This window comes from Giraffa tippelskirchi, chromosome 8, assembly GCF_054371585.1.
Source record: "Giraffa tippelskirchi isolate mGirTip1 chromosome 8, T2T-mGirTip1v1.2.pri, whole genome shotgun sequence".
Taxonomy (NCBI): Eukaryota; Metazoa; Chordata; class Mammalia; order Artiodactyla; family Giraffidae; genus Giraffa; species Giraffa tippelskirchi.
The window spans coordinates 132645193-132659351 of record NC_137282.1 but is presented as its reverse complement, the minus strand read 5'-3'; the positions used below and the strand labels follow the sequence as shown (position 1 = coordinate 132659351).

At 40.2% G+C, this 14159-nt stretch overlaps 1 protein-coding gene across 19 annotated transcripts in view; it reads right to left on the bottom strand.

The window, feature by feature from the left end:
• Window positions 1-9777, bottom strand: part of UBR2 (ubiquitin protein ligase E3 component n-recognin 2) — a 109947-nt gene extending 100170 nt beyond the window's left edge. For 16 of the 19 annotated variants that reach the window (XR_014061832.1, XR_014061833.1, XR_014061834.1 and 13 more), the window contains exon 1: window positions 9001-9383. Coding sequence is in view for 7 of the 19 variants with exons in the window: in XM_081518695.1 (XP_081374821.1) it covers window positions 9001-9078 (78 nt within the window). In the remaining 12 variants the exon portion in view is untranslated. Of the gene's footprint in view, window positions 1-9000; window positions 9384-9626 lie in introns of those variants that run through there. The other 3 variants (XM_081518698.1, XM_081518697.1, XM_081518696.1) reach the window with 1 other exon arrangement.
• Between the last annotated feature and the right edge of the window lie 4382 nt (window positions 9778-14159).

Below are 14159 nucleotides of genomic sequence, written 5' to 3'. Positions count from 1 at the left end.
TTTTGGTTTTCTCATTCCTAGCACAGAGCTCCTAAAACTCTTGAAATTTCCTAAGTGTAAGTGAGATAAAGGTGAAATCAGACCTGAGTTGCAGTTACTGAGGTGACTTTTGGAAAGCCCCTAAGGATGGGGAGCTAGTTGCCAGGCTGCTGCTGCCAAGTCGCTTCACGGGAACATGATTAATAGGGGGGAACTTACAGCCTCCACCCCAACCAACTTCAGGGAAGGGAGAGGTGCTGGAGGTGAAGTTAATCACTAATGACCAATGATTTGATCATCGTGCCTATGGAGGCATGAAGCCTCCATAAAAATCCCAAAATGGCGAGGTTCAGCCACCTTCTTGCTTGGTGAACAGGCAGAGATGCCAACGTGCCCAGAGAGGGCATGGAAGCTCCACATACCTTCCTCTATTTCATTTGGTTATTCCTGAGTTGTATCATTTTATAATAAACAAGTAACCTAGTAAAAAACTGCTTCCTTGAGTTCTGTCAGCCACTGTAGCAAATTATTGAACCCAAAGAGGGGGTCACAGGAACCACCCCTCATTTGCAACATAAATTGTGGGTAACCTGAGGACCCCCTGCTTGTGAGTGGCATCTGAAGTAGTAATGGGGGCAGCTTTGTGGGACTGAGCCCTTAATCTTTGGGATCTGATGCTAACTCCAGGTATATAGTGTCAGAATTGACCAACTTGTAGGGCACCCACCCAATTGGTGTCTGCTGAGAAGGAGAGAATTGCTTGATGTGGGAAAACCATCCCCCTACATTTGGTGGCTGGAAGTGTTGGTGTGAATGTAAAGAGAAACAGAAGAAACAGTTTTTCCTTTCAGACACCAACTCAATATGTCCAAAATTGAACCCATGATCTCCCACAACACAAACCCCCCTGCTATTTTCTCCGTTTCCCTATTTTAAACACCAGCATCTACCAGGTATTCAAACCAGAAAAAAACCCAGAAATCTTTCTTCCTTACCCCAACATTCAATTAATCATCATGTCCTGTCTATTAGGACTCCTCAACATCTGTTGAATCCACCCATTTCTTTCTCTCCATCTCTACGGGCACTGCCCCCACTACGCTAGTCCAAACTGCCCAGAGCCATCAGATTAGTGCAACCATATTCTAACTGGTAATCCCCACTAGTTTGGCCCCTCTACAGTCCATTTTTCCAACCTCACTACCAGAATGTTTCTTGCAAAATGCCAATCTGATCATGTCACTGTTTCCCCTTCTATTTGGGAACAAGTCAAGTCCACTGACATGGTTTACAAAGCCCCCTGTCTTGTATTATACTTCCTAGTCTCCTCCTCCTGACTGGCACTGCTCCTCTCTCTGCTTCCCAGGGCTATTTTCTACTCATTCTTCAGATCTCAGTTTATGTTTCACTTTCTCTAAGATGCCTCCTCAGCCCATTCCTTACCCTAATCTCCTGTTTCTCTAACCCCCCCTCCCTGCCCCAGGTCTAAAACAGAACCAAGCCCCAGTGGGCATTTAGTAAAATCCGATAACCTAATGACTATAAATATATCTGTACTACTGACTGCCACTTAACATTGATATTACAGAAGGATGCGCCATGTGGCTTTTATGGAAGCAGAAATAGAGTCAATCCAGGTGCAGGCTCTAAAAACCAAACCAAATAAGCACTATAGAAGGTATCCATCAAACTACCTCCATTCTTTTCCCTTTCTATTTCCTTAAGCCTTAAGATTTTTCCTCATATTCTGTCATTTATTTATTCCTGCCTCCCATACCAATTCCACCTATGTTCATTTGTCCTCCACATTTCCTTGCGTTAATTACAACCAACTTTTTCCCAGACCATCTGACCTGTCTCTTGAGAAACCTGTATGCAGGTCAGGAAGCAACAGTTAGAACTGGACATGGAACAACAGACTGGTTCCAAATAGGAAAAGGAGTACGTCAAGGCTGTATATTGTCACCCTGCTTACTTAACTTATATGCAGAGTACATCATGAGAAACGCTGGGCTGGAGGAAGCACAAGCTGGAATCAAGATTGCCGGGAGAAATATCAATAACCTCAGATATGCAGATGACACCACCCTTATGGCAGAAAGCAAAGAACTAAAGAGCCTCTGGATGAAAGTGAAAGAGGAGAGTGGAAAAGTTGGCTTAAAGCTCAACATTCAGTAAACTAAGATCATGGCATCTGGTCCCACCACTTCATGGGAAATAGATGGGGAAACAGTGGAAACAGTGGCTGACTTTATTTTTCTGGGCTCCAAAATCACTGCAGATAGCGACTGCAGCCATGAAATTAAAAGATGGCTTACTCCTTGGAAGGAAAGTTACAACCAACCTAGATAGCATATTGAAAAGCAGAGACATTACTTTGCCAACAAAGGTCCGTCTAGTCAAGGTTATGGTTTTTCCAGTGGTCAGGTATGGATGTGAGAGTTGGACGGTGAAGAAAGCTGAGCGCCGAAGAATTGATGCTTTTGAACTGTGGTGTTTGAGAAGACTCTTGAGAGTCCCTGGGACTGCAAGGAGATCCAGCCAGTCCATCCTAAAGGAGCTCAGTCCTGGGTGTTCATTGGAAGGACTGATGTTGAAGCTGAAACTCCAATACTTTGGCCACCTGATGCGAAGAGTTGACTCGTTGGAAAAGACCCTGATGCTGGGAAGGATTGGGGGCAGGAAGAAAAGGGTACGACAGAGGATGAGATGGCTGGATGGCATCACCAACTTGATGGGCATGGGTTTGGGTAGACTCCCGGAGTTGGTGATGGACAGGGAGACCTGGTGTGCTGCGGTTCATGTGGTCGCAAAGAGTCAGACATGACTGAGCGACTGAATTGAACTGAACTGAACTTTTCTGGCTCTAAACCAAGTAAAAATTTGAAATCAGAAAACACGGAACAACTCACTTCTACAAAAATGCAGTTAACTGTTAACTCATAGGTCTCATGTTTACCTATAGATTACAACGTTTAAGTCTCAAATTACATCCTTGTTAACAAAGAGTGCATTCAAGTGATGTCTAACATCATAAGACAAGAGTATAAGGTCTTCTAATGGCTATACTCCAATATAAATTAAAACATTTAAAAAAAAGAGTATAAGGTCTTTTTAACTCTTACTTGTATAAATCTTCAGTCCACTTCTTTTTTTTTGAAAAATAACTCTACAGAAAGATTTTAAATATTCATGAGGTGGTATATACTAACTTTCTAGTTAATTTCACATTTTAGAGAACTTTTCCTAAAAATGTAAAATTCTTGTTCATAAGTTAAGGGCTGGATGGAAATTTATAATTGAAAACAGTGAAAAAGTCTTTACCCCTGAAGTGAAACAATCCTTTTCAAATGTAACTAATTTTGCTGTTTCCTTTTATCAAGTAGGAAAGAGAATAAATTACTCTTTAAAACAGTACTTTGAGGGAGATAATCATTAAGATTCAAGAATTCACCCCCAGGATCCTAGAAAACTATGCTTCAATTTTAATTTACAACATATTTAAAGGTTTTGTTTAATACCACTTTTTTTGTTTTATATTTTATGTTGCCATTTCTCTTAAAAGTTTACTTTTGCAGAATTTTGATCCAGGGAGGATAAAGGATGGTGCTTTGTAAAAGAAATTATGTTGTCTTGTGGCTCCAACAACACTGATCGGCCAAATATGTTCATAGATTTCTTAAACAAAAAAATTCAGAATCAGCTTCTGGTTAAGAAAAAAAAAAAAATCAGTCACCTTATTTAAAACACTTAATAAACAAAGCAAAGTACCTTTACATGGGAATTATATACCAGAGATATAGAATTAGTGACCAGCAACAGTACAGATTAGGGAAAAAAAAGCTGTGAAGGGAAAATAAGCAGGTGGAAAAAATTTCTGGCTGCACTTCAGAATAATGGTTTACATATTTCTCAAAAGAAAAAATCTATAGCTTTTCATATTAGTTCTCAGTAACATAAGCTAATTGTAACTATTTCTTCAACAGGAAAAATTACCAGATTCCCAATTTGGTTGCATGTTAATCTGTCCTTTTTTCAGACACTGTGGCTGTCATGTAATGTGCACATCACAGTAATAAGCACTACCTTATTAGAAGTCCTCCATAAGGGAAGTGGAGAAACTGTCAACTCATTCCACTATAGTAAACATGTTATGACAATGTTTCCAGGCTCTCTCCTATTTTGAAAGCTAATTTTAAGCCTTGGGATGGAGAGCAAGTATAATAAACACAAAAATGAAAGAATCCCTTGGGGTTAGTTCTTTTATCACAGTGAAAAGTGAAAGTTGCTCAGTTGTGTCTGACTCTTTGGGATTCCATGGACTATACAGTCCTTGGAATTCTCCAGGCCAGAGTACTGGGGTGGGTAGCCTTTCCCTTCTCCAGGGGATCTTCCCAACCCAGGGATCGAACCCAGGTTTCCCATATTGCAGGCGGATTCTTTACCAGCTGAGCCACAATGGAAGCTTGTATCACAGTATCTAATTAAAATTCTTTGCCAAATTAAAACTGCATTCTTTAACCACATTTGATTTTGCTTTTGAATAAGGATAATCAACATGTAACTTAACTATAAAACAACAATCTAAAGCAACAATCACTAATGCTGAAATGGAGCTTTCGGGACTATATTAAGAAAAAATTAGAACTAAGAAAAATGTAACTTAAAAATAGGCAAAAGACCTGAATTGACACTTAAAAAAAAAAAAATACCCAAAAAGCTTATGGAAAGATGTTCAACATCATGAGTCACAAGGGAAATACAAATCAAAACTATAAAGTGATCCAACTTTACACCCAATAGAAGGGCTATAATTGAAAAGACAGACAATTACTAAGTGTTGGCAAGGATATGAAACCCACTGAAAACTTCACATCTGCTGATAGGAAGGTAAAATGATGCAGTCATTTCGGCCTAGCAATTCCTGACCCAGCAATTCCACTCCTGGGTGTATGCCCAAGAGAAATGAAAACGTATGTTCCCACAAAAAAACTGTGCACAACTGTTCACAGTAGCACAATTCATAATCTCCCAAAAGTTGAAACAACCCAAATAGCCATCAACTGATGAATGGATAAATAAAATATGGTATATCCACATAATGGACTATCATTTGGCAGTAAAAAGGAATGAAGTATTGAGGATACATGCTACAATAAGGACAAACCTTGAATACTTATGCTAAACGAAAAGAAACCAGTCACAAAAGACAACATATTACATAACTCCATTTATATGAAATTTCCAGAATAGACAAATCTAGGGAAACAAAGAAACAGGTTAGCAGTGACCTAGAAAGTGAAAGAGGAGAGTGAAAAAGTTGGCTTAAAGCTCAACGTTCAGAAAACTAAGATCATGGCATCTGGTCCCATCACTTCATAGGAAATAGATGGGGAAACAGTGGAAACAGTGTCAGACTTTATTTTTTGGGGCTCCAAAATCACTGCTGATGGTGATTGCAGCCATGAAATTAAAAGATGCTTACTCCTTAGAAGGAAGGTTATGACCAACCTAGAAAGCATATTTAAAAGCAGAGACATTACTTTGCCAACAAAGGTCCGTCTAGTCAAGGCTATGGTTTTTTCAGTGGTCATGTATGGATGGAGAAGGCAATGGCACCCCACTCCAGTGCTCTTGCCTGGGAAGCCCCATGGATGGAGGAGCCTGGTGGGCTGCAGCCCATAGAGTCGCTAAGAGTCGGACACGACTGAGCGACTTCACTTTCACTTTTCACTTTCATGCACTGGAGGAGGAAATGGCAACCCACTCCAGTATTCTTGCCTGGAGAATCCCAGGGATGGTGGAGCCTGGTGGGCTGCCGTCTATGGGGTCGCACAGAGTTGGACACGACTGACATGACTTAGCAGCAGCAGCAGCATGTATGGATGTGAGAGTTGGACGGTGAAGAAAGCTGAGCGCCGAAGAATTGATGCTTTTGAACTGTGGTGTTGGAGAAGACTCTTGAGAGTCCCTTGGACTGCAAGGAGATCCAACCAGTCCATCCTAAAGGAGATCAGTCCTGGGTGTTCATTGGAAGGACTGATGTTGAAGCTGAAACTCCAATACTTTGGCCACCTCATGCAAAGAGTTGACTCATTGGAAAAGACTCTAATGCTGGGAAGGATTGGGGGCAGGAGAAGGGGACGACAGAGGATGAGATGGCTGGATGGCATCACCGACTCAATGGATATGAGTTTGGGTAAACTCTGGGAGTTGGTGATGGACAGGGAGGCCCGGCGTGTTGCGATTCATGGGGTCGCAAATAGTCGGACACGACTGAGCGACTGAACTGAACTGAACAGCTAATGGATACAGGATTTCTTTTGGGAGGGTGATGAAAATGTTCTAAAATTGATTGTGGTGATGGCTGTACAACTCTGCATATACTAAAAACCACTGAACTGAACTGTAAGTTATGTTAATTATATTGCAATATATAAAACTGCTGAAAATTTTAAGGTAAAAAGTAACCAATATAGATATAATACTCTACATAAAACTTCTGTAAGGAATACATAATTCTTTCAGACTTGGGGAGAAACCATATATCCACTTCTTAAATCATAATCATCCACTGAAACATATAATCGAATCTGTGGAGCATAAAATGTAGATAGACTCAAGAAGTGTTAGGGGAGTCATCCATACTTCCACAAGCGGGAGATGGTGATGGACAGGGAGGCCTGGCTGCAGTCCGCGGGGTCGCAGAGTCGGACACAACTGAGGGACTGAACTGAACTGAACATACTTGCAGAATCAACTCTACCAAAGGAAAGAGAAAACTAGAACACAGGGCCAGTCACTCTACTATTCTAAACTTAAAAGTACTGGAGTACTTAAATACTTTTGTGAGGCATTCTAGTAAAGAATAGATGGGATCACAAAAAGTCCTTCCTCCCCATACAAATAAGAAAAGCCAATGTGTAAATACAGTGTGGGAAAGATGACATCAGTGCTTATTAAGTAATTTTAGACAGATGTGATCCCAACCAATTACCAGTTACAGAGGTCTAAAGGCTGCAATAACTGCTTTACTTGTTTATTCTCTCTAAAGTTTATTTTAACCTGAGAAAACTTTATTCATTTTAATTTGTGATAAAGGCTGGGCTGGAGCCGAAGCTGGAAGAATACTAAAGCGTTATGCTGTTTTAACCAAATACAGACAATAAACGCCTCACAAAGGAAGGGCAAATTATACTGCTTGAAGAATCCTGTACTTTAATACCAGCCTGAATGTTCTTAAAGATATTTTGTTGGCCTTCAGACTAAATTTTTTTCCATCTTATTATTCAGATATCCATTTAAAAGGAAACAGAGCAAAACTAAAATGTAGCTCAGACTCTGATCTTTACAAACTCCAAGTCCAGAGTACTAAATTTTGATTGCATTTCCCTTAATTCCCCCCACTACATCTGAGAATTTCACTACATAAGGACTAGGAGCAGTGGTCTCTAGCATTGATTTTATAACTGTTTACTCAGGAAATCTCAACAAATTTGAGAAGCTCTCACTTGATAGCTTGCACTTTTATTTAAAATTTTATTTCATATTGGAGTATAGTTGATTATCAATGTTGTGTTAGTTTCAGGTGTATAGCAGCTTGCACTTTTAGAACTGGGAAAATAGAGTACACAGCCTATACCACTGGGTCACAGGCAAAATTTGGCGGGAGTGAAAAAAAAAATGTCAGGTAAATAACAGGTCAGATATCAACATGGATACTGACAGGACAATGTGGATAGGGAACAGCTGTTATCATCATTTTACTATTTACTTCGAACACAGCTTTCATTTTCGTTCTCAAATCTCTTGATAAATAAAAGGCAGATGGGGAATATCCTTGGCAGAAAGTAAATGATCGGAAACTAAACAAGTTGGTTTAAAAACAAAGATGCATCATTCAACAACGCGTTTCTTGAAACTTTTCACCTCTACTCCTGAAATTAACTTTCCCCTATGACTCTAGTGTTCTCATCAATTCGCCCAAAATAACTCCTCACTAACCAACAGCCTCACAGTGCTCCACTACAATTTTGTTCCTAACATTCAGATTGTTAACTTGTGCTCAAAGGTCACTTCCTTCCTATTAGTTTTTTTAAATCGGAGGCCCTAAAGGTGGGGCCTAAGCTGTTTTTTGGCCCATTCATAATCATTATGGGCAATCTGTTCTAATGCGTGTTCCCTGTCCTTCTGGAGGAAAGATACTATCGAGTTTTATTAATTGTTTTATAACTCTGCTACTTATATGAGCATATTCATATTACAGGTTCAGTACAAGACTGGCTTTGAACGCTTTAAGTTTGGGGCAGTAACTGCTCTCACCATGCTGTGGCCACATTATTAGCTTCCATTTACTGAGAGCCGCTCTCTCGAAGTTATATAACGTTTGTTCTCCGTCCAACTACACCCAACTCCTAGACGAATTATTGTTTTAATCTCCCAGTCTCAACGACCACTTTCTCACACTCCGTAAACGTGTCAAGACACTAACTCTTCGCACATTCACTAAAGTCGACTGACCAAACCAGGGCATAAATGCACTGAAAAGGAGGGGTAAAGACGGAGAACAGTGTCGTTGGCATCCTTGGATGCCAAGGCTGGTCCCAGAAACAAACTAAAGGCGGCAGGTTTCAAATGAGGAGGCAAGGCTCCGCTTATCTCCGGAAAAGGAATCAGGAAGACAAAGTATCCAAAAAACCGGGAAGCAGAGTTGGCACAGAGGGCAAAGGCCCTGTGCTGGGGGACTTACTGGAAGTGTGGGGAAAAGGAGGAATAGGGAAGAGCGAAAGGGAACGCGAGGGTGGCTGGTGCACCCAGCAGCGCTGCCGGCTACTTGTGGATAAAGAGGGAAGAAGGGCAGGATCTGGGGCCTCCCCGGGCCACTACCTACACGGCGAGGCCCCACGCGCGGGGTCGTCACCCCAAGTCCGGGCCCGCCGCTCGGGGATTCCCAGGAGTCGGTTCCTCGCCCGGGACCCGGCCTGCCACGGCCGGACATCCCAGCCCCTTTCAGACACTCACCCCCGCGGTCTCCTCAGCTGAACATTCCAGCAAACTCCGGTCGAGGGCCTGCACCTCAGGCTCCAGCTCCGACGCCATCTTCCCTCCTTCGCCTCCCCAGCGCTGAGGCCGCTACTGCCGCCCCGAGGGCAGCGGCCTCGCCAAGGCCCGGGTGGGGGAGCCAAAGCCACCACCCTGCCTGAGGTGGTCGGTCTTGAGCAGGAGTTCAGGTGGCCACGGGTGGAGAAGACGAAGAGTAGCGCGAGGTGCGCCCGGCAGAAGGGACAGTGTCTCCTGAACTCCCTCCCGGGCTCTGCGCCCAAGAGTCAAGTCACCGCCTCGTCCCTGCCCCGGGGAAGGACACAGAAAACATCGGACCTGGCACTCTTGCCTGCTTCTACTGCGTCCCGCACCGTGAAAGGGGCAATAACACCCCAAAGAGGAAGCAGAGCACTCTGGGAGTTGTAGTCGTCCTCCGCAAAGCCAGGGAAAAGGTGGAACCCTTACAAGGAGCCCGCCCCAGGATGGCATTGTGGGAGTTGTAGTCCGTTCGTCTCCTAAGAGCTTGGAGAAATGGCAGATGAGCGGGCGGGGCTTTTCTGCACAGCTAGAATCGTGGGAAGTGACCAGTGGCGAGAGGCGCCTACCTGGGAAGAGGCAGAAGCGCGAGATACTGTGTGGTACTGTAGTTTTATCCCTCAACACCGTTTGTTCATTTTTGTATCCCAGAGCTTAGAACGGTGCCTGGCACGTGGTAGAACTCGAGTGCTTTTCAAAGCCTGGCGTGGTTACGAACTCAAATACTTGTCGAATGAATAAACATTCCTACAGTTCCGTTTCTATAGTGCTTATGGCCCTGTCACCCATCAACACTGGTAACGAAGGTGTACATCCCCCAGGATTTTGAAGGTTTGAAAACATGTTAAACTGGTGTGAAAGGAAACGTTTCCAAGTGATTTAGTTATGACCGCTTATTAAAATTTATTACAAATCTTGTTGCAAAGGAGAAGGGGTCTACTGAGCCAATTCAAAGATTTACTCTTGATCGGGACGTTTTATAGAAATAGATAATCAATGTTAGATTGGACACAAAAGGAAATTATGTGTCGGTAGAGGTAATTAGACTCTTAACTGACAGGTGGGTGGGTTTCTTAGAACAAGTCTTCAGTTCCTTTAGAGTTTATCAGAAAATGGCTTACACATTGTATTAGGTATGAGCTTTATTTCCACAAAGAAATTGTGAATTACATTAGGCAAAAAAAGTTCTGATGGAATCCAGGTTTGGGAAACTTTTTTTTGCTGGGTGTTATTGTTGTTAACAAAACTATAATATTACCCAAGTTTTTTCTTTTAAGGAAATAAAAATTACCCATAATCCCACAGTCCAAATAAGCCTTGTTATCACTTTAAAAAATGAAACTAACATATGTGTAAGTTAGAACTTCAAACTCAATGGAAATATTTTTAAAGGGAAAAATGATAACTATGCCTCTTACCCAAAGTCCTTCTCCCCAAAGAAAAGCATTTTTAATACTTTCTTATGATTCTATCCAGAAAAAATAATATGCATATATATACATAAATACCTACAATGAGAGATCTTGAAAGGGTCATAGGTTACTTTCCTCTTTGCCCAACCTCCTTGCCCTGATGGGCTCCCTAGCCAGAGACAAGCTGGAGGAAGCCTAGGATTGTTATAACTCAGAAGCAAAGATAATACCTCTTTAAGAGTTCTAATGTAGAATTAAAGCTGGTAAATGCATTTTAAAGAAACTATTATTTTTAATTTTTGGATTAATTTTAATATTCTTTTCCCCTAAATTCTTGAGTTGGATATTTCTATTAACCATTCTTTTTCAAAATGTACATCTAAAGCTGTGGTTTTCAAACTTGAGTGTGCAGAATTACCTAGAGGTCTTGATAAAATGCAGACTTCTGGACCCCACCCTCAGAAATTCTGATTCAATAGGTTTTGGATGGAGACTGAAAACTGTATTTCTGTCAGGTTCCTGGGTCAATCTGTGGGCTTGGGGACCAACTTCAAGAATCATAGATTTATCAATGCAATGCATTTCCATTATATACTGCTTTAATTACATTATACAAATTTTGGTATATAATATTTTATTATCATTTATTAGTATGAGTTAAAATTTTCAAGTATGTATGACCTTGTGATCTTTTTTCTTTTTCATATCCATGGCTCATTTATTTTGTAACTAGAAGTTTATACATCTTAATCTCCCTCACTTTTTTCTTTCTTCCCTCCACCTGCTGCCCTCTGGCAACCACCTGTTTGTTCTCTGTACATATAGCACTGTTTCTGTTTTGTTACATTTGTTCATTTGTCTTGAATTTTAGATTCCACATATAAGTGAAATTGTACAGTATTTGTTTTATTGTCTAATATATTTTTCTTAGCATAATACCTTCTAGGTCCACCCACGTTGTCACAAATGGCAAGATTCCATTCTTTTTTGTGGCTGAGTAATATTCCATTTTATGTATGTACCACACCTTCTTTATCCATTCATCTATTGATGGGTGCCTAGGTTGCTTCCATATCATGGCTATTGTAAACAATACTGAAACAAACATAGGAGTGCATATATATTTTCTAATTAGTGTTTTTATTTTCTGCAGATAAATATGGAGGAGTGGAATTTCTGAATCATATAGTAGTTCTATTTTTAACTTTTTGGGGAATCTCTATACTGTTTTCCACAGTGACTGTACCAATTTACATTCCCGCCAAGAGTGCATTAGGGTTCCCTTTCTCTACATCCCGCTATTTACTGTCTTTTTGATAATAGCCATTCTGACAGTTGAAAGATGATACTTGTGCTTTTGATTTGCATTTCCCTGATGCAGGTGTTCCCAACCTCCGGGATGTAATGCCTGATGATCTGAGGTGGAACTGAGGTAATAATAAAAAAAAAAATAAAGTGTACAAGAAACATAATGCTCTTGAATCATACTGATACCATTCCTCACCCCTCCCTGCAGGTCTGTGGAAAAATTGTCTTCTATGAAATCAGTCCCTGGTGCCAAAAATGTTGGGGACGGCTGTTCTAATGAATAGTGATGCTAAGCATCTTTTCATGTCCCTGTTAGCCATCTATATGTCTTTTTTGGAAAAATGTCTGTGGAGATCCTCTGCTCATTTTTTAAATCAGGTTGTTTGCTTTTTTTACTTCATTTTTTTTATTTTTAATTATTTTTTTTCTTTAGGTCTACACCATGCAACATGTGGGGTCCTAGTTTCCCAACCAGGGAATCGAACCTGTACCCTCCGCAGTGAAAGCATGGAGACTTAACCACTGGACTGTGAGGAAGGTCCAGGTTGTTTGTTTTTTAAATATTGAGTTGTATAAGTTCTTTATCAATATTTTAGTTAAACTTTTATCAGATATATCATTTGCAAATATTTTCTCCCATTTAGTAGGTGGTCCTTTCATTTTGTTGATAGTGTCCTTTGCTGATCAAAAAGCTTTTTAGTTTGATGTAGCATGGCAACCCACTCCAGAATTCTTGCCTGGAGAATCCCCATGGACACAGGAGTCTAGCAGACTACAGTTCATGGGGTCTCAAAGAGTTGGACACGACTGAGCAACTAAGCACAGTGCACAGTCCAACTTGTTTATTTTTGCTTTTGTTTTTCTTGCCTAAAGGGACATAACCAAAAAATATTACTGAGATCAGTGTCAAAGAGCTTACTGCCTATGTTTTCTTCCAGAAGTTTTATGGTTTCAACTGTTAACATTTACATCTTTAATCCATTTTGAGTTTATTTTCATGCATGATGTGAGAGGGTAGTCCAGTCTGATTCTTTTGTACGTAGCTGTCCAGTTTTCCCAGCACCATTTATTTGAGAGGCTGTCTTTCCTTTATTGTATATTGTTGCCTCCTTTGTCACAGATTAACTGCCCATATAATGTGGGTTCATTTCTGAGCTATCTGTTCTGTTCCAATGATCTATGTGTCAGTTTTTGTCCCAGTACCATACTGGTTTGCTAATTAAATTTGAAATTGGGAGCATGATAACTCCAGCTTTGTTCTTCTTTCTCAAGGTCGTTTTGTCTATGTGTCTATGGAAAATACTTCAGTTTCTGTACAGATTTAGAATTATGTGCTCTAGTTTTGTGAAAAATGTCACTGGTATTTTAATAGGGATTGCATTGAATCTGTCGATTGGCTTGGGTATGTCATTTAATAAAATTAATTATTTCAATCCATTAACACAGTATATCTTTCCATCTGTGTTATCTTTAATTTCTTCCATGTATTTTACAGTTTTCTAAGTACAGGTCTTTTACCTCCTTAGTTAGATTCAATCCTAGATATTTTATTCTCTTTGGCAGGATTATAACTGGGATTGTTTCTTAATTTCTCTTCTGATAATTCACTGCTAGTATATAGAAATGCAACAGATTTCTGTATATTAATTTTGTATCATGCAGCTTTTCTGAATTCATTGATTAGTTTTATTAGTTTTTTGGTAGCATCTTTAAAATTTTATATATATCATGCCATCTGCAAACAGTGACAGTTTTACTTCTTCCTTTTTAGTTTGTCTTCCTCTTGTTTCTTTTTCTTGTCTGATTGCTGTGGCTAGGACTTCTAATACTGTGTTGAATAAAAATGGTGAAAGTAGGCATTCTTGTCTTGTTCCTGATCTTAGAGGAAATTCCTTCAGCTTTTCACCACTGAGTTTGATATTAGCTAAGGGATTGAACTATTTGGCCTTATTATGTTGAGGTATATTCTTTCTATACCCACTTTCTGGATAGTTTTTACCCTAAGTGGATGTTGAAGTTCTTCTGCAACTATTGAGATGATCATATGGTTTTTATTCTTCAATTGGTTAATGCAGTATATCACATTGATTTGCAGTTGTTGAACCATCCTTGTATCACCGGGATAAATCCCACTTGATCATGGTCCTTTTAATTTGGTTTGTTAATATTCTGTTGAGTATTTTTGCATCTGTGTTCAGTGATGTTGGCCTGTAATTTTCTTTTTTGTGTGATAGCTTTGTCTGCTTTTGTTATCAGGGTGATGCTGGCCTCATAGAATGAATTCAGAAGCCCTCATTCCTCTGCAATTTTTTGGAATAGTTTGAGAAGGATAGGTGCTAACTCTTCTATAAATTTTTATGTAATTCACCTGTAAAGCCATCT